This window comes from Salvelinus fontinalis, chromosome 12 (assembly GCF_029448725.1).
Source record: "Salvelinus fontinalis isolate EN_2023a chromosome 12, ASM2944872v1, whole genome shotgun sequence".
Lineage (NCBI taxonomy): Eukaryota > Metazoa > Chordata > Actinopteri > Salmoniformes > Salmonidae > Salvelinus > Salvelinus fontinalis.
Window position 1 is genome coordinate 31542032 of NC_074676.1, and position 21585 is coordinate 31563616.

At 44.5% G+C, this 21585-nt stretch overlaps 1 protein-coding gene across 1 annotated transcript in view; it reads left to right on the top strand.

Moving 5' to 3' along the window:
• LOC129867182 (SNF-related serine/threonine-protein kinase-like) overlaps window positions 1–21585 on the top strand; it is a 50956-nt gene that overhangs the window by 18842 nt on the left and 10529 nt on the right. Inside the window, exon 2 of the mRNA XM_055940408.1 lies at window positions 11589–12312. Within this exon, the coding sequence (XP_055796383.1) occupies window positions 11724–12312 (589 nt within the window). The 5' untranslated portion in view covers window positions 11589–11723. The remainder of the gene's footprint in view (window positions 1–11588; window positions 12313–21585) is intronic.

The following is a 21585-nucleotide window of genomic DNA, read 5'->3' on the forward strand; positions in this document are numbered from 1 at the left end:
GCACAGCGAGAGAGAGCACACACAGAGAGAGAGAGCACACAGAGAGAGAGAGAGCACACAGAGAGAGAGAGCACACACAGAGAGAGAGAGCTCAGAAAGAGTGTGCAGAGAGAAAGAGAGCACAGAGATAGAGAGTACAGAGAGAGAGAGAGTACAGAGATAGAGAGCACAGAGATAGAGAGCACAGAGAGAGAGAGAGTACATAGATAGAGAGAGAGAGTACAGAGATAGAGAGCACAGAGATAGAGAGCACAGAGAGAGAGAGAGTACAGAGAGAGAGAGCACAGAGAGAGAGAGTACAGAGATAGAGAGCATAGAGAGAGAGAGAGCACAGAGAGAGAGAGAGCACAGAGAGAGAGAGAGCACAGAGAGAGAGAGAGTACAGAGAGAGAGAGTACAGAGAGAGAGAGCACAGAGAGAGAGAGCACAGAGATAGAGAGCACAGAGAGAGAGAGAGCACAGAGATAGAGAGCACCGAGAGAGAGAGTAAAGAGAGAGAGAGTACAGAGAGAGAGAGAGTACAGAGAGAGAGAGTACAGAGAGAGAGTACAGAGAGAGAGAGTACAGAGAGAGAGAGTACAGAGATAGAGAGCACAGAGAGAGAGCACAGAGATAGAGAGCACAGAGAGAGAGAGAGTACAGAGATAGAGAGCACAGAGAGAGAGAGCACAGAGAGAGAGAGAGTACAGAGAGAGAGAGAGTACAGAGATAGAGAGCACAGAGAGAGAGAGAGCACAGAGATAGAGAGCACAGAGAGAGAGAGCACAGAGAGAGAGAGCACAGAGAGAGAGAGCACAGAGAGAGAGAGCACCGAGAGAGAGAGTACAGAGACTTGGCCGTCAGATGCCCATTCCTTTGACTTGCACACATCAGACTGTGGGTAGGTCAATAATTCACAGAATTGATTCCTGCAGATCAACAGAGCTCTATGTCTGTCTGTCTGCACATGCTCCTCATAGGACTCAGCACTCAGACACATGTGAGAAGGCCTGCTCTCTCTCCATCCCTTCTGTTTCTTTGGCACATTAACCATTCAGTTACACACACTCGCACAAACACACACACACTTGCGGCACACACACACACACACGGATACACACACCCACACGAACAAATTATAATATCCCATTACAGATATCGATCCATACCATTTTTGCAGGATCGCAGTTATCTGACTCCCTGCCACTAACTCCCTGAATGCACTCAACATCCACAGCCTTTATTCCTTCCAACCCTGTCTGTATCTGCCACCCTTCTCCATTTAGTCCTTCCCCTCCTACCTCTGTTTATTCTAGCCCTTCCTCTCTCCTGTCCATTATCCTCTCACAGTTACGTGTATCCACACCTATAGTGACGCCTGTTCTGTTGTTCTTTCTGCTTCCCTTCCTGTTTCCTTCGATAGTCCTCTGGGATTCTTGGACCGTTCACACTGGTCACAGAAGTCAGTTCAACATTTAGTTTTGATTTACATGTAGTTGAGTTGGTAACTAAGGTGAATTCAACATGACATCAACAAAAATTTCACCATGTCATTGGATTTAGGTTCAAAGTTAGGTTAAAAAAAGACAAAATTCCTTTACGGTGATGACTTTTTGAAAATGTTTTTCACATTGATTCAATGTCATCACATTTTTTGTTTGAAATGACGTGGAAACAACATTGATTCAACCAGTTTTTTCCCAGTGGGTTGGAACTTGTGAGGCACAGAGGTGTACCTATACTGTTTATGCTGGAATGTTTATGATGGCATTAAGGGATTTGAGATTGCTTTATGTCATGTGTTACAAAAAAAAAGGCTTTTTTGTTGTTGTAGTTTTTTCAAGTTTATGTTGTTCAACTGGCTGTGTTTGTTAGACAGAAGTCGATGAGGCCACCTGGCTCCTGCTTCCAGTCCCTTCTGTTTATAGGAAGGAACACTTCCCTAACCTGTCTGTCAGGTCACTATGTACTGTGCAAGAATGCACACACACGCACTCCCTCTGCGTGGGTTCAATGACAGCCTGTGTCTGTGTGAGAAACTGGAAATGACAATGAATTGCAGCCAGGAAATTTTGGCAACAGTTCTGAAGCTAAATGTCTCTTGCATATATTGTGACTATGGCTATGACTACTAAAATGAGTTTAAAGATTGTAAAGGGTGATTCTGCTAGTATTACATGGGCGACTCCACGCCAGCGGGAGCAGAAAATATTTTGGTAATCTCAGATTGTTCTGGCAATTGTCAATAGAAACTTCATGCTTTTCACATTTGTATTTATTTTTTAGAAATCGTGATGAAAGTGGACCATTTTAGGCACTTTATAGACCTATACATGCCTCCTGTAAGACCCTATAATCTATGAACCGTACATGATACAGACAACATCTTGGTGTCATTATACTCGTTACACTCTTAGAAAAAAAGGTGCTGTCTAGAACCTATACTGAACAAAAATATAAATGCAACTTTCAGCCATTTCATTTTACTGAGTTACAGATCATGTAAGGAAATCAGTCAATTTAATTAAAATCTTTAGGCCCTAATCTATGGATTTCACGTGACTGGGCAGGGATGCAGCCATTGGTGGGCCTGGGAGGGGATAGGCCCACCCACTTGGCAGCTAGGCCCACCAACTGGGGAGCCAGGCCCAGTCAATCAGAATGAGTTTTTACGACAAAAGAGCTTTATTACAGACAGAAATACTCTTCCATTTCATCAGCAGTCAGGGTGGCTGGTCTCAGACGATCCCGCAGGTCAAGAAGCCGGATGTGGCCTCCCGGGTGGCGCAGTGGTTCGAGCCCAGGCTCTGTCGCAGCCAGCCGCGACCGGGAGGTCCATGGGGCGACGCACAATTGGCCCAGCGTCGTCTGGGTTAGGGAGGGTTTGGCCGGCAGGGATATCCTTGTCTCATCGCGCACTAGCAACTCCTGTGGCAGCCCGGGCACAGTGCGCGCTGACCAGGTCGCCAGGTGTACAGTGTTTCCTCCGACACATTTGTGCGGCTGGCTTCTGGGTTGGATGTGCGTTGTGTCAAGAAGCAGTGCGGCTAGGTTGGGTTGTGTTTCGGAGGACGCATGGCTCTCGACCGTTGCCTCTCCCGAGTCCGTACGGGAGGAAACTAAGCTTTTTGTGCGTATGGAACATTTCTGGGATCTTTTATTTCAGCTCATGAAACATTTTACATGTTGCGTTTATATTTTTTATTCAGTATAAAGGGGTTCTTTGGCTGTCCCCATAGGAAAACCCTTTGATGAACCCCTTTTTGGTTCTCTTTTGGGTGTCAGTTGGCTTTTCATAGCTGGGCATTCAGAGGTCGAGACAGCAGGTGCGGTAGAGAGAGAGAGAGAGAGAAAGGGAGCAGGTCCGTGACAAGATAGCATGTCCGGTGAGCAGGTCAGGGTTCCATAGCCGCAGGCAGAGCAGTTGAAACTGGAGCAGCACGACCAAGTGGACAGCCAGGAGTCATCGGTCTAGGTAGTCCGGAGGCATGGTCCTAGGGCTCAGGTCCTCTGGGAGGGGAGGGAGAGAGAGAATTAGAGGGAGCATACTTAAATTCACACAAGACACCAGATAAGACAGGAGAATTACACCAGATATAACAGACTGACCCTAGCCCCCCGGCACATAGACCATTGCAGCATATATACTGGAGGCTAAGAAAGGCGGGGTCGGGGGACACTGTGGCCCCGTATGACAATACCCCCAGACAGGGCCAACCAGGCAGGATATAACCCCACCCACTTTGCCAAAGCACAGCCCCCACACCACTAGAGGGATATCAACAGACCACCAACTTACTACCCTGAGACAAAGCTGAGTATAGCCCACAAAGATCTCCTCCACCACACAAGCCCGAGGGAGGACAAGACCGGACAGGAAGATCACGTCAGTGACTCAACCCACTTAAGTTGAGTACAGAGCAAAAAAGCCTGTCATGACATGACACATCCCTCCTAGGGACGGCATTAAAGAACACTAGTAAGACATTGACTCAGCCCCCATAATAGTATCAGAGGCAGAAAATTGAGCTCAATAGGAGAAAGCCCTGCCTTCAGCTGTTTCAGCTGTGGCCTGCGTCTTGTGACCATAGCCTATGTGTAGGTATGTACGGCAGGACTAAATCAGAGAGATAGGTAGGAGAAAGTCCATGTAATGCTTTGTAGCTTAGCATCAAAACCTTGAAATCGGCCCTAGCCTTAACAGAAAGCCAGTGTCGAGAGGCTAGTACTAGTGTAATATGATTCTTTGGTTCTAGTCAAGATTCTAGCAGCCGTATTTAGCACTAACTGAAGTTTATTTAGTGCTTTACCCAGATAGCCGGAGAGTAGAGCATTGCAGTAGTCTACTCTAGAAGTGACAAAAGCGTGGATGAGATTTTCTGCATTATTTTTGGACAAAAAGTTTCTGATTTTTGAAATGTTAGGAAGATGGAAAAAAGCTGCCCTCGAAATATTATTGCTATGTTCATCAAAAGAGAGATCCGGGTCCAGAGTAACGCCAAGGTCCTTCACAGTTTTATTTGAGACGACTGTACAACCATCAAGATTAATTGTCAGATCAAAGAGCAGATTTCTTTGTTTCTTGGGACCTAGAACTAGCACCTCTATTTTGTCCGAGTTTAAAAGTAAAACATTTGCCCCATCCGCTTCCTTATGTCTGAAACGCAGGCTTCCAGCGAGGGCAATTTTGGGACTTCACCATGTTTCATCGAAATGTACAGCTGTGTTTCATCTGCATAGCAGTGAAAGTTGACATTGTGTTTCCGAATGACATCACCAAGAGGTAAAATATATAGTGAAAACAATAGTGGTGTTCCTAAAACGGAACCTTGAGGAACACCGAAACTTACAATTGATTTGTCAGAGGACAAACCATCCTCAGAGGTGAACTGATATCTTTCCGACCGATAAGATCTAAACCAGGCAAGAACTTGTCCTCGTAGACCAATTAGGGTTTCCAATCTCTCCAAATGAATGTGGTGATCGATGGTGTCAAATGCAGTCTAGAAGCACAAGGACAGATGCTTTGGTCTGACGCCATTAAAGGGTCATTTACCACCTTCACGAGTGCAGTCTCGGTACTATGATGGGGTCTAAAACCAGACTGAAGTGTTTCGTATACATTGTTTGGTCTTCAGGAAGGTTTTTCTAGGTCAAGATTTGGCTTTTTAAAGAGATGCTTTACTGCCACTTTCAGTGAGTTTGGTACACATTCAGAGGAGAGGGAGCATGTTTATTATGTTCAAAATAGGAGGGCCAAACACAGGAAGTAGCTCTTTCAGTGGTTTAGTTGGAATAGGATCCAGTATGCAGCTGGAAGGTTTATAGGCCATGACTATTTTCGTGAATGTGTGAAGAGATACAGGATTGAAAAACTTGTGTGTGTCTCCATTGATTCCTAGGTCCTGGCAGTCCTGGGCAGACTCAGGACAATTGAGCTTTGGAGAAATATGCAGATTCAAAGAGAAGTCTCTTGGGGAATGCTGCTTTTTAGTTAGCTTTGCGACAGTGAAGTCTATTTTGGATTGTTCTCATTCTCCTCAATTACGTTGGAAAAATAGGCTGATCGAGCAGCAGTGAGGGTTTTTCGATATTGCACAGTACTGTCTTTCCATGATAGTTGGAAGACTTCCAGTTTGGTGGAGAGCCATTTCCATTCCAATTTCCTGGAAGCTTGCTTCAAAGCTCGGGTATTTTCTGTAATACCAGGGAGCTAATTTCTTGGTACAAATGTTTTTTTGTTTTTAGGGGTGTGACTGCATCTAGGGTATTACGCAAGGTTAAATGTAGATCTTCAGTTAGGTGGTTTGGCACTCCAATGTCCTTGGGTACGTGGATGGAGTCTGGAAGGGCTTGTAGGAATCTTTGGGTTGTCAGAGAATTTATAGCGCAGCTTTTGATAATCCTGGGTTGGAGTCTGAGCAGATTATTTGTTGTGATGCAAACGTAATAAGATGGTGGTCTGATAGTCCAGGATTATGAGGAAAAACATTAACCTCTACCGAGCACCTACCCCGGGTCCGGGAGCACCCCCCACCCCCCCCACACACTGATTAGCATCGCTAGCATAGCGTCACAATTAAATAGTAGCATCTAAATATCATTAAATCACAAGTCCAAGACACCTAATGAAAGATACAGATCCTGTGAATAAAGCCACCATTTCAGATTTTTAAAATGTTTTACAGGGAAGACACAATATGTAAATCTATTAGCTAAACACGTTAGCAAAAATCGCCATTTTTCTTGTCCACCATTTTCTCTCAACACCAGTAGCTATCACCAATTCGGCTAAACTAAGATATTGATAGCCCCTAACCAAGAAAAAACCTCCTCAGATGACAGTCTGATAGCATATTTATGGTATAGGATAGGTTTTGTTAGAAAAATGTGCATATTTCAGGTAGATGTCATAGGTTACAATTGCACCCACCGTCACAAATGGACTAGAATAACTACATAGAGCAACGTGTTTACCTACTTACTAATCATCAAACATTTCGTAAAAATACACAGCAAGCACTAATCGAAAGACACAGATCCTGTGAATACAGACAATATTTCAGATTTTCTAAGTGTCTTATATTAGCATACCACATATGCAAACGTTACCAGAGCATTGATTCTAGCCAAAGAGAGCGATAACGTAAACATCGCCAAAATATATTAATTTTTTCACTAACCTTCTCAGAATTCTTCCGATGACACTCCTGTAACATCACATTACACAATCCATATAGAGTTTGATCGAAAATGTGCATATTTAGCGGCACAAATCGTGCTTACACAATGGAAATACTGTCCAACTACTCAAGCAATCTGCCCGGCAGCATCATGATAATACAACTATTTTTATCGAAAACTATTCATAAACTTGACTAAAAAAATACAGGTTGGACATGAAATGAAAGATGTATTAGTTATTAATGCAACCGCAGAGTTAGATTTTTAAAATTAACGTTACTAGACATACAGTGTGCGTTACAGCCAGACTAGTGACGCAATAACGGCGTCACTAATCACCATTATTGAGTTTACATTTTTCCACATAAAAACGGAATAACATCATAAATAGCTCTTACTTTTCGACGAGCTTCCATCAGAATCTTGCCATGGTTGTTCTTTGTCCAAAAGAATCGTTGCTTGGTTGTAAAACGTTGCATTCAACTTCTGATATGGCAGCTAACTATAGCTAACAATTGCTAACATTAGCTAACGTGTCCAAATCCTCAATACGCAATACTGAGGAAATTCCGAAAAATAGCAATATACTCGCATAATCTGATATAACTCGGTTTCAAATAGCTTCGTTATGATGTTTCTAACACCTATATCAAATTAAATTACAGACTGATATATCTAAAGTTCATTACTGAGCGCTCGAAAATGGCATGCCCAGGTCTCTCTCTGCGTAAAGTTCAACGTCGAAAAGATGGCGCACCTCACTCCTTGGTGTTTTATAACCTCTGAGAGTTACGTAGGAGGCCCATTCCACTTCTCATTGGTTACTGACATCCAGGGGAAGGCGGGTGCAGTTCGTGTCGTTCCATAGGATATACACACCCCTTTAAACTGAACTGAGATCAGAGCTTCGCTCTCAGACCTTCGCAAAACCTGTCATGGATTTCGCTGTAGAAAGAGTTCTGTTCCACTCAGAGACATAATTCAAACGGCTATAGAAACTAGATAGTGTTTTCTATCCAATAATAACAATAATATGCATATTGTACGATCAAGAATTGAGTAGGAAGCCGTTTCATCTGTAGAGACAATTATGCTAATTTGAAACAGCACCCCCTATAGTTAAGATCCACAATATTTATTCCACGGGACAAAGGTATGATGCAGGGTATGACCACGGCAATGTGTAGGTCCAGAGACGAAACCCACTGAGTCGATGATGGCAGGGTGGCAGGTAAGGTGGTTGTGATATGTTCCTTGACTAGTCTCTCAAAGCACTTCATGATGACAGAAGTGAGTGCTACGGGGCGATAGTCAGTTAGTTCAGTTATCTTTTCCTTCTTTGGTACAGCAGACTGGGATAGGGAGCAATTGAGTATGTCCGTAAACACACCAGCCAGCTGGTCTGCGCATGCTCTGAGGACGCGGCTAGAGATGCCGTCTGGGTCAGCAGCCTTGCGAGGGTTAACACGTTTAAAACCTGTTTGGGCTGCAAGCTGAATATTGAAAAAACTGGAAAATGTGTGCACATTTTCAAACGGCCTCCTAAGAAACTTTTTATTTTCCAATATGCATATATTTACTACTGTTGGATAGATAACAGTCTATAGTTTCTAAAAAGGTTTGAATTGTTTCTCTAAGTCGAACAGAAATATTTTTACAGCCATTTTCCCAGCCGAATTGGGATTTCCAAAATGCGATGTGTCTCTTTAAGACCTTCTCTATAAAAGGCCCTTTGACTTAGGACCATAGGGACACTTCACACGCCTTCGTCAGGCTGTAATGCGGAAGTGAGAATTGAAAGGAGTCGAATATCTCGTCCATGGACTGAATAACACACCTTCTTGTGAGACCTGCGCAGTTAAAAAAAAAATCCGGACGCGAAGTATAATTTGGTCTCGGCTTCTGGAACAAGTTAGATAACGGTGAATATGATGTCTGACTACGATATTATTTGATACATGTCACAAAATCATCCTAAAGTATGTTTTTTCAATATACTTTAATTATATTATTGCAATTTATTCTGGACTTTAGATGTGATACGACGGAAGAATTTTTTGAAGAAACGCTGTGTAGCGCCGCAATGCTATTGTGCTAGCTAACCAAAGAGGGAAATAATTCGTTCTGGAACCCAACTAAAGACTCTACTGGACATTGGACCCCGTTACAACATTCTGATGGAATATCAAGAAAGATAAGACCCAATTTGGGATGCTTTTTCATATATCTGTTGAGCTGTGCTGTGCTAAGTGGGCTAACTGTGCTAGGCTAGCGCTTGACCAATGCTATTGCTGACTTATGCTAGCTTATGTTGTTAGCTAATATAACGATATATTGTGTTTTCGCTGTAAAACACTTCAAAAATCGGAAATGTTGGCTTTATTCACACGATATCTGTCTTTCATTAGTTATCCACCATATGTTTTTCTGAAATGTTTTATGAGGTGTAATTAGTAGCCGACGTTGGTGTATGTATTTTCTCTGGCTACTCCCGTCTGGATTCAGACTCTAGCTATGTGTTAGCATTTTTGGGTAGCATCAATGTAAAACTGATTTATAGCTAAAATATGCACTTTTTATGAACAAAACATAGATTTATTGTGTAACATGTTATATGACTGTCATCTGATGTAGTTTTTTCTGGGCTCTTTAGGTTGGTTTTAGTTTATTTCGGTTGGCTTGTGCATGCTACTTCAATCATAATTCATACTTCATAATCATATCCATACGTGTCTGTCCACTTTTGTATTTGGTGGTGAGCTAACATAAATATATGTGGTGTTTTCTCTGTAAAACATTTAAAAAATCGGACATGTTGGCTGGATTGACAAGATGTTTATCTTTCAAATGCTGTATTGGACTTGTTAATGTGTAAAAGTTAAATATTTAAAAAAAATAGATTTTGAATTTCGCGCCCTGCAGCTGTTGTCATTGTCGTACCGAATTCGGGCTTGCAGCCCAAACAGGTTAAATATCTTACTCATGTCGGCCACGGAGAAGGAGAGGGGGGCCCGCAGTCCTTGGTAGCGGGCCGCGTCGGTGGCACTGTATTATCCCCAAAGCGGGCAAAGAAGGTGTTTAGTTTGTCTGGAAGCAAGACGCCGGTGTCCGTGACGTGGCTGGTTTTCTTTTTGTTGTCTGTAATTGCCCGTTGACCCTGCCACATACGTCTCGTGTTTGAGCCGTTGAATTGTGACTCCACTTTGTCCCTATACCGACATTTCGCATTTCGCTTGTTTGATTGCCTTGCGGAGGGAATAACTACACTGTTCGGCCATATACGGGCGATTTTGCCCAATCTAGATCGAAGGCACAGAAACGGTCTCAATGGGGATAGAGTTAAGTCTAATTAATGTTTTCTTTTTTTGCCATGGAAAAGCTGGTATTGTAGTATCGCGATACTGGTATCGTGACAAATCTAGTTTGAAGAGTGTGTTGTTACCAATAATATGTCTAAAATAAGATACATCTAAAAAGGTAGTTTTGAGATATCAATGTAAATATCTTTAATGTTGACTAAAATCATGTGAAAATGTGTATTTAAGAATCTAGACATTCTCCATATTTGAGAGAACACTGTAAGGAGTATCCTGACACCAAGATGTTGTCTGTATCATGTACTTTTCTGTAACGGCAGATTTCCTCCTCTTCGTCTGAAGAGGAGGTGTAGCAGGGATCGGACCAAGACGCAGCGTAGTTAGTGTTCATCATGTTTAATAACGACAAAACCGTGAACGCTACAAAATACAAAACAACAAATGTGGCAAAACCGAAACAGTCCTATCTGGTGCATAGACACAAAGACAGAAGACAACCACCCACAAAACCCAACACAAAACAGGCTACCTAAATATGGTTCCCAATCAGAGACAATGACAAAAACCTGCCTCTGATTGAGAACCATATCAGGCCAAACAACAAACCCAACATAGAAACACAACACATAGATAACCCACCCAAATCACGCCCTGACCACACTAAAACACAGAAAATACAAAAGAACTATGGTCAGAACGTGACAGTTTCACAGATCATAGGGTCTTACAGGAGGCATATACAGTATACAGTAGGTCTAAAAAATGGTTTGTGATATAAATGTAAATAGCATTTCAAACATCCTTCTTCATGTGTAGTTCAGTTGGTAGAGCATGGCACTTGCAGCGGCAGGGTTGTGGGTTTGATTCCCATGGGGGACCAGTATGAAAATGTATGGACTCAATACTGTAAGTCACTCCGGATAAGAGCATATGATGTAAATTCAGTTTCTATTTGAGAATTGCCAGAACAATCTGAGATACCCCAAATATTTTTAGCTGGCTTGGAATCGCCCGTATATGGGTTCTATAGGCATAAGGCCGATACAATGATTTGCTTCATTAAAGCTGTGTAATGTGTGTTGTGTAATGTGTGTTGTCACCATAGCAGCACTGTAATGGTAAATCTGTCAGTGGAGCTTTTTGGCAGACCACCCACTGAGCACTCTGTCTGTACCACTTGGGGGCACCTGAGTGGCGCAGTGGTCTAAGGCACTGCATCTCAGTGCTAGAGGCGTCACTACAGACCCTGGTTCAATTCCAGGCTGTATCACAACCGGCTGTGATTGGGAGTCCCATAGGGTGGCGCACAATTGGCCCAGCAACGTCTGGGGTAGGCCGTCATTGAAAATAAGGATTGTTCTTAACTGACTTGCCTGGTTAAATAAAATAAAAAATCTGAGCAATCAAACTCTAATAAGGAACATAGCTGCCTGCAACAGACTGCAGGGCTGAAGAAATTGCAATGCATTTCAATGTTGTTAGGATCTAAGTGTTTTTTACAGAATTTCAAACACCACATCTCCCATACCAATCTGGATAATAAAAACCCTCCTCCATCTTGTTTGATATGAAGTACTGACTTTGTTTCCCATCGCTTCATTTGTCCAGGTAATGCATCAGTAGAGAGAGCCTCCAGCCCAACCCTCCCTCTCTTCATACCGAGACCACTCATCCAGACTGAGACTGTCTCCAGCACCAACACACCACTCCCCTCACCCCGCCCTTGCCCCGCCCCACCCAGACATGGCTACTTCTAAGAGTGGCTACAAGGGCAAGATCGCCGGCCTCTACGACCTGGATCGCACGCTGGGGAAAGGACACTTCGCCGTGGTCAAGCTGGCCCGCCACGTCTTCACAGGCCAGCTGGTGGCGGTCAAGGTGATTGACAAGACCAAGTTGGACACCATAGCGACGGGCCACCTGCTGCAGGAGGTGCGCTGTATGAAGCTGGTGCAGCACCCCAACGTGGTGCGGCTCTACGAGGTCATTGACACCGCCACCAAGCTCTACCTCATCCTGGAGCTGGGCGATGGAGGGGACATGTATGACTATATCCTGCGCCACGAGGGTGGAGTGGCCGAGGACACTGCTAAAGTTCACTTCGCCCAGATCGTCCAGTCCATCTCCTACTGCCACCGGCTCCATGTGGTGCACCGAGACCTCAAGCCAGAGAATGTGGTATTCTTCAGGCAGCAGGGAACAGTCAAGCTGACCGACTTCGGCTTCAGCAACCTATTCAAGCCCGGGACCATGCTGATGACCAGCTGTGGTTCGCTGGCTTACTCCGCCCCAGAGATCCTGCTGGGGGATGAGTATGACGCTCCGGCTGTAGGTAAGACACATGGGGGACCTGGACAGTGGGTGTCTGGATGAGCAGGGGGTCTGTCTGTCCATCTGGATGTCTGGCTGGTTAACTTTCTCTCTGTCTGTCTGGCTTTCTGGATGGATGGATGACTTGCTGGCTGGATGGCTTTTTCTATCATAAGGCTCAAGAGATGAGAGAAAGATATACAGTGTCTTCAGAAAATATTCAGACCCTTTTTTTAAATGTTTGTACATTTATTAAAAATTGAAAACAGAAGTACCTTATTTACATAAGTATTCAGAACCTTTGCTATGAGACTCAAAATTGAGCTCAGGTGCATCCTGTTTCCATTGATCATCCTTGAGATGTTTCTTCAGCTTGATTGGAGTCCAATTCAATTGATTGGACATGATTTGGAAAGGCACACGCCTGTCTGTGTAAGGTCCCACAGTTGGCAGTGCATGTCAGAGCAAAAACCAAGCCATGAGGTTGGAGGAATTGTCAGTAGAGCTCCGAGACATGGTTGTGTCGAGGCACAGATCTGGGGAAGGGTACCAACACATTTCTGCAGCATTGAAGGTCCCCAAGAGCACAGTGGCCTCCATCATTCTTAAATGGAAGAAGTTTGAAAACACCAAGACTCTTCCTAGAGCTGGCCGCCCTGCCAAACTGAGCAGTTGGGGGAGAAGGGTCTTGGTCAGGGAGGTGACCAAGAACCCAATGGTCACTCTGACAGAGCTCTAGAGGTCGTCTGTGGAGATGGGAGAACCTTCCAGAAGGACAATCATCTCTGCAGCACTGCACCAATCAGACCTTTATGGTAGAGTGGCCAGACAGAAGCCACTCCTCAGTAAAAGGCACATGACAGCCAGCTTGTAGTTTGCCAAAAGGCACCTGAAGACTCTCATACCATGAGAAACAAGATTCTCTGGTGTGACGAAACCAAGATGGAACTTTTTGGCCTGAATGCCAAGCATTACGTCTGGAGGAAACCTGGCACCATCCCTATGGTGAAGGATGGTGGTGGCAGCATCATGCTGTGGGGATGTTTTTCAGCGGCAGGGACTGGGAGACTAGTCAGGATTGAGGGAAAGATGAATGGCGCAAAGTACAGAGAGATCCTTGATGAAAACCTGCTCGAGAGCGCTCAGGACCTCAGACTGGGGCGAAGGTTCACCTTCCAACAAGACAACAACCCTAAGCACACAGCCAAGACAATGCAGGAGTGGATTCGGGACAAGTCTCTGAATGTCCTTGAGTGGCCCAGCCAGAGCCCAGACTTGAACCCGATCGAACAACTCTGGAGAGACCTGAAAATTGCTGTGTAGCAGTGCTCCCCATCCAACCTGAAAGAGGTTGAGAGGGTTTGCAGAGAAGAATGGGAGAAACTCACCAAAAGCAGCTGTGCCAAGCTTGTAGCGTCACACCCAAGAAGACTCTATGCTGTAATCGCAGTCAAAGGTTCTTCAACAAAGTACTTATGTAAATGTAGTATAAAATCATTTTAAAATAAGTCAGCTGTAACGTAACAAAATGTGGAAAAAGTCAAGGGTTACTGTATGTGAAAAGGGGCGCTGAATGTGAAAAGACAGTTCTATATAATTCTCCATAGAAAACAATGTCAGCGTGTGATCCATTTTACAGACAAATAAACGATTCACATATTTTTTTTAAATTCTGTCCAGACCACATTCTGGTCCCTCTAAGCCAGTGTTTCCCAAACTCAGTCCTGGGCCCCCCACAGTTGATTCAAATAACCAACTCATCACCAAGCATTGATTATTTTAATCAGCTTTGTAGTGCTAGGGCAAAAACCAAAATGTGCACCCAGGGAGCTCGACAGAATTGCCACTAATCCTCTGAGACCAAGATAAAGCTGGAGAAATGAACATGGGTTTATCTGTAGTACTGTCTGTTGGTCTGTCCATGATGCAATTATTACTCTAGCTCACCCAAAACAAATATATATTAATTGAATCCCTATTTAGATTTTAAGGCAGCAAAATGTGAAAAGAAATTCAAGGGGATGTAGACTTTCTACACACACACACACACACACACACACACACACACACACACACACACACACACACACACACACACACACACACACACACACACACACACACACACACACAGACACAGACACACACACACACAGACACACACACACACACACACACACACACACACACACACACACACACACACACACACACACACACACACACACACACACACACACACACACACATACACACACACAAACGTGAACAGATGGAGTAGTCTCTGGGCTGCAGAGAATCTGGAATGGAAATGTAATTTGCGCATATATAGGCGGCATAGCAATCCTCGCACGGCTTTAATCTAGGCCAGGGACAGTGAAGCTGTGTACATGCTGGGCTTAAAGCCCACAGCCAGGGGAATAGTTGTCTCTGTGTCTGAATAGGAGGATTGTGGGTTGCCACTTACAGTTCAGTGTGTCCGCACACTGATGTTGTTTTTAATCTGGTCTGTTTACCGCAGACAGACAGGGTTGAATATGGGCTTTTTCTTCAATTTAAATCCAATTAAATAAATCTCATTAAATCAAATGGAGAGTAGTGCAGAGAGAGTGAATGAACTATGAAGATATGTACTAGGTCTCCCGACCTGCAGTATTCCTGACCTTAACATTCCCCAAGTACACACTTCTTCCTGTCCCAGATATATGAACACCTGTCTGCACCTTATTCACCTGACCTCGTTACTAAGAAAATTGACTGTTATTGTGAAAACACCATGACATCCTCACACACATGTGGAACGTGTTATGGTGCTGTGCCATTATCACCCTAACAGAACACTGAGAGACGGTAAAAGAGGTGAGTGAAGGCAGAGTAATTCCTTCTGTTCCTAGCGGTGTGGAATCCAGTAAACCTATTAGATCTGCTAGGTAAAGGCCATCGGCCAGGGAACAGCTGAGTGTCCAATGACACAGACAGACACATATACAGGAGGACAGGATTACAGTTTAGAGGGAATCTAATCAGACTTACACCTCATCTCAGCACGACACACTACTAGTCCACAGTGTGGTTCTATACATTCCTTAGTCATAACTGCTGATGGGATTGGCCATGTGAAATAATGAAGATCAGCACTACACTTAGTAAAGTATATCACCTATGGGTACATACTCTAGAAAATCTAGTTGAGACTGTTTGATGTCGATATTTCAGCACAGTGTGACCCAAGCAGGACTGGTAATACTACAGTACAGGGCTGTATGTGGTGCTGTGCTGGGAGTGTGCCAGGTTGAAAGCCCCTAACTGGGTCAGACCCCTTTGAGACACAGACCCAGACCAGCCTACCAGGTGACCAGAGCCAAGTGGACCGCAGGGGTTTAGGCACGTGCACTGAAACCAAAACCACAACCACCTCATTCACCTGCAGAATCAGGACCTGGCGTGAGTACCTACACACCTCAAACATGCCCAAAAATAAAGAGTACACGAGCCAGCCCAGGAGATTTGTGACCGAATCCTTAGATCGATATTCTCTGATGTGTGTTTGGGCTGTGCTCACCTACATTTGTAGTGGATGCTTTCATTCCCTCTGGTTAATACATCCGCTTGATGTACCAGCTAATCCACAAACACATCTGCGACACACTTTTGTAAAAAATCAAAACATGTTTATTGGCTTGCACGGCAGTGGCACTACTGTAAAATAAAATCCCACATTTGGGATTGGGCCTATTGGGCCTATTGCACATGGGTGGTCTTTGCGTTGTGTGTGAGACTGTGTGAACTGACCAGAGAAAGGTCTCATTCCCCAACCAACACACGACACGTGACAGATTTCTGGCATTAACCTGGTTTGAGCCCGGTCATGATGACCCAGTGATTAGTGCCCAGTCTAAACAGAACCTGGGAAACACACACAGCAATGTGGCTGAAGAGACCTTTTTCTAGTGTAAACTTGTCTCTGATGTTATCTGACAGGCTGTGTTGAAGTCAAGCTGGGACAAGGCCTGACGAGTGTGGGTGTGGGGGGGGATCCTATTACTACAGGATTCTATATGTCATTGTATGGTCTAGTCTCTGTGACTCAGTAGTCTTCAGATGCCGCCTGAAAACTCCATGGATGGAGACTGAGTCAGAGTGGTGTAGTATTTCCACAGGTTCCCTGGCTGGTGGTGTACAGTTACAGTATGACTGACTCTGAATGAATATTCTTTAGCTCGGCATGCTATTATTTTGGTCCACTGATCAGGTGCTGGTTTAATCCACACATTAGGCCTCAGTGACAGAGTGCCAGCTGAGAGAGGCAGCTCGCTCACTGAGGCCTGCTGCCACTGCACTGCCATACAGCCCTGCTACTGATAACGCAACAGTGCAACGCATAACAAAACACAGCACAGGGTTGAGGTCAACTCCATTTCAATTCAGGCAATTCAGAAAGTGAATTGAATTTCCAGTGCAAGAATTTCCAACCACTCTGAAGGTAAATGACACCTGGAAGATTGGACTTTCATCTGCTGAATGGACAGAACGTGGCCCTGCAGCAAACTGCCAGGTGTGAAAGAAGAGCTGTAGAGACACACACATACATACACATATACACACACACCCGCACACATGTAGAATCATGTATTGACTATTTGTACAGTGTGTACTGTATATTGTATGGAATATTGTATAGGTGGGTACTGCATACTGCTATGAATGGACCTCCAGGGGCATTGAACTGAGTGTCTGTCTCCTAGTTATTATGAGAGCAGTGTGACTGTCTGAACACAGTGGTTATATGATGAGGCAGAGACAGAGGCCTGTGTGTGCAGAGTGCAGAGCCATGCAGGGTTCGTCCCAGACCCAGAGCAATTGGACAGGGAGTCTGTTTTTTGTGTCTAACACATGGCTGTTAACGTTACATAAGCCAAACCAAGCAGTGTGGGGAAGAACCGATAGTCAGATACCATCTCAGGCCCTCTGTCTTGTCTCCTGGGCTATTTCAGTAGAACTTGTCTGTCTACCTCTGTTCTGCCTTAACATTCAAGTCTACTTCACAGGCAGACATTTTCATTATGTATTTGTCACGTCTGCTCCCGCTCTTCCCCCCCAAGCGCCAGGCTGCCCAGCACCTTTAGTAAATCCGCTTTTTCTGTGAGAGCTTCCCATGTCTGGAATACACTGCCATCAGACACACATAACTGCACCACATATCACACTTTCACAAAATGCTTGAAGACATGGCTAAAGTTCAATCAGATTTGTGAACATGGTCCCTAGCTGTGTGTTGCCGCTTTCCATGTCTGTTGTCTGTAACTTGTGAGGTGTGGAAACACTTTGTTGCTTTTATGAATTTTGTCTTGCTGCTTTTTGTTCTATGTTGCTCTGTCTGTGTGCTACGTCTTGGTTGTCCTATGTTGCTCTGCCTGTATGCTATGTCTTGTTCTATGTTGCTATTGTCTATATTGTAATTGTTTTTAATAACCTGCCCAGGGACTGTGGTTGAAAATTAGCCGGCTGGCTAAAACCGGCACTTTTACTGAAACGTTGATTAATGTGCACTGTCCCTGTAAAAATAAACTCAACTCAACTCAATCACACACTCCTATCATCTATTACGCACACCTGCCTTCCCTCGTCACGCGCATCAGCGATATTGGACTCACCTGTACACTCTCATCTACTGTTTATTTCCTCCTCTATATTTGTCAGTTCCCTGCTCTGTTCCCTGCTGATGCATTAATTGTCTTTTGTTTTTGTTACCTGTTTGCTGGCGCTGTTCCTGTCTCGTTCCATTTCTGTTATTTATTAAATGTTTTACTCCCCGTACCTGCTTCGTTTCTCCAGCGTCATTCATGTGACAGTATTTCTCTAAATCTCTAGTAGACAAACCAGTTGACATGTCAAATCTCTAGGTTTACCAAACATTTAAGTGATCGTCAATTAAGAGCAGTAGGATTAAGTAATATATTTTAACAAAATAGCAAGTACATTTGATGTATTTGTATACATGTATTTCTAGATGAAACACTAATTAAGTTTGGTGAAAAGGTGACTATGATTTTGTGTTGTACTTTGTCAATTGAAAATGTACTTAGAGTTTTGAAACCACTGCCTATTTGATGATCTGTTTTGAGTTTTGTACTAAGAGTTATGAACAGATGTAGTGAGGTTTAGAGGGAGGGAGGGATGTAGATGGGAGAGAGCTCTCATAATGTATTCTATAACAGAGTATTTCCTCTGAGTGAGGGAGCGGATTTCTCCTCTGGAGACAAACACCATCTGCTGGGATATTTAGAGAGAGAGGGCGAGGAGGGGGGATAACAGAGAGAAGGAGAGGAAGAGAGAGGGCCCAAGGAGAGGAGGGAGAGAGAGAGCACAGGGAGAGGGTGCAGAGAGAGAGAGGGCGCAGGGAGAGAGAAAGGGAGGGGGAGGGCACAGGGAGAGAGGGGGAGGGGGAGAAGGGCGCAGGTAGAGAGCGGGCACAGGGAGACAGGGGGAGAGAGAGAGAGAGAGGGAGGGCACAGGTAGAGAGAGGGCACAGGGAGAGGGGGAGAGCAGAGAAAGAGAGTACAGAGATTTGGCCGTCAGACGCCCACTCCATTGACCTGCACACATCAGCAGGTCAATAATTAGCAGCATTGAGCTCTGTGTATGTCTGTCTGCACATGATCCTCATATTCACACACTTGAACGAATGCACACACACAAACGCACAGTGTGAGTGAGTGAAAGCATTAGATAGGTATACAATAGATATTGAACAAAAATATAACCGCAACATGTAAAGTGTTGATCCTATGTTTCATGAGCTGTAATAAAATGCAATGTATTTACATCCCTAATAGTGAGCATTTCTCCTTTGCTAAGATAATCCATCCACCTGACAGGTGTGGCATATCAAGAAGCTGGTTAAACAGCATGATCATTGCACGGGTGCACCTTGTGCTGGGGACAATAAATGGGCACTCTAAAATTTCACACAATAGGCCACAGATCCCTCAAGTTTTGAGGGAGTGTGCAATTGGTGTGCTGACTGCAGGAATGTCCACCAGAGCTGTTTCCAGATAATTTGATGTTAATTTCTTTACCATAAGCCGCCTCCAACGTCGTTTTAGAGAATTTGGCAATACGTCCAACCGGCCTCACAGACCACATTTAACCACGCCAGCCCAGGACCTCCACATCCAGATTCTTCACTTGCGGGATCGTCTGAGACCAGTCAACCGGACAGCGGATGAAACTGTGGGTTTGCACAACTGAAGAATTTCTGCATAAACTGTCAGAAACCGTCTCAGGGAAGCTCATCTGTGTGCTCGTCATCCTCAACAGGGTCTTGACCTGACTACATTTCGGCATTGTAACCGACTTCATTGGGTAAATTCTCACCTTCGATGACCACTAGTATGCTGGAGAAGTTTGCTCTTCACGGATGAATCGCGGTTTTAACTGTACCGGGCAGATGGCAGACAGCGAGTATGGTGTCGTGTGGGTGAGTGGTTTGCCACCATGAGTGCCCCATGGGGGTAGTGAGGTTATGCTATGGGCAGGAATAAGCTATGGACAACAAACACAATTGCATTTTATTGATGGCAATTTGAATGCAACGAGATGACGTGATGAGATCCTGAGGCCCATTGTCATGCCATTCATCCGCTACCATCACCTCATGTTTCAGCATGATAATGCACGGCTCCATGTCGCTAGGATCTGTACACAATTCCTGGAAGCTGAACATTTTCCAGTTCTTCGATGGCCTGCATATTCATCAGACATGTAAACCATTGAGCATGTTTGGGATGCTCTGGATCGACGTATATGACAGCATGTTCCATTTCCCCCCAATATCCAGCAACTTCGCACAGCCATTGAAGAGTTGTGGGACAACATTCCACAGGCCACAATCAACAGCCTGATCAACTCTATGCGAAGGAGATGTGTCGCACTGTATGAGGCAAATGGTGGTCACACCAGATACTGACTGGTTTTCTTATCCACGCCCCTACCTTTTTTAAAGTATCTATGACCAACAGATGGAAATCCATTGATTAGGGCAGGGGTGTCAAACTCATTCCACGGAGGGCCTAGTGTCTGCAGGTTTTTGTTTTTTCCTTTCAATAAAGCCCTAGACAACCAGGTGTGGGGAGTTCCTAACTAATTAGTGATGTTAATTCATCAATCAAGTATAAGGGAGAAGCGAAAACCCGCAGACACTCGGCCCCCCGTGGAATGAGTTTGACACCTGTGGATTAGGGTGTCAGGTATACTCCCTCTCTGGCCTCTAGGTCATCTGGCTGCTGTTTATCCCGCACACCTGTCACTACGTCTCGCGCACCGGCGCCTCATGACACTCACCTGCACTCCATCACCTCCTTGATTATTTCCCCTATATCTCTCACTCCCCTCGGTTCTTTCCTCAGGCGTTATTGACTCTATTTTCATGTCGGTGCGTTGTTTGTGTTACGTGTTTATTGTTCCATTTATTTATTAAAACACTCACTCCCTGAACTTGCTACCCGACTCCCAGCGCACTTGTAACATTGGGCCTAATTTATTTATTTACATTGACTGATTTCATTATAGGAACTGTAACTCAGTAAAATCTTTGAAATTGTAGCATGTTGCATTTATATATTTTGTTCAGTGTATATACAGTATATAGAGAGAGATCACAGAGACAGAACAGGAGTATAATCACTGGGATTCCATATGGGTAAAATCTATCCTTATACAGGGCTTTCTCACATACAATTATTTAACCTTTATTTAACTAGGCAAGTCAGTTATGAACACATTCTTATTTACAATCACGGTCTAGGAACAGTGGGTTACCTGCCTTGTTCAGGGGCAGAACGACAGACCTTTTACCTTTTCAGCTCGGGGATTCAATCTTGCAACCTTTCAGTTACTAGTCCAACTCTCTAACCACTAGGCTACCTGCCACCCCACATCATTAACTGAACCTTAAAGGGATACTTCCCCAGAGTCAGTGGATAGCATTGTTATGTCTCTATGTCCAGTATGAGAGAAGTTAGAAGTAGTTCTGCGAGCCATTGCTAACAAGCGCTAGCTCAATGACTGGAAGTCTATGGTTATCTGCTAGCATGCTAAAACAGAATGTCAGTCAGTAAGAGCATATCCAGAGCCGGATATATAGAAGGCTCTGGGCAGGGCCATAGGGACACGGAGTGTCAGTGTGGGTGAGAGGTTGGCTCGCTCTGTCTCATAGGGCCACTCACAGTGTGGGTGAGAGGTTTGCCCGGAGTGTCTCAAGGCCTGTGTGCTTGCTCCAGGCTCCAGACCCTGC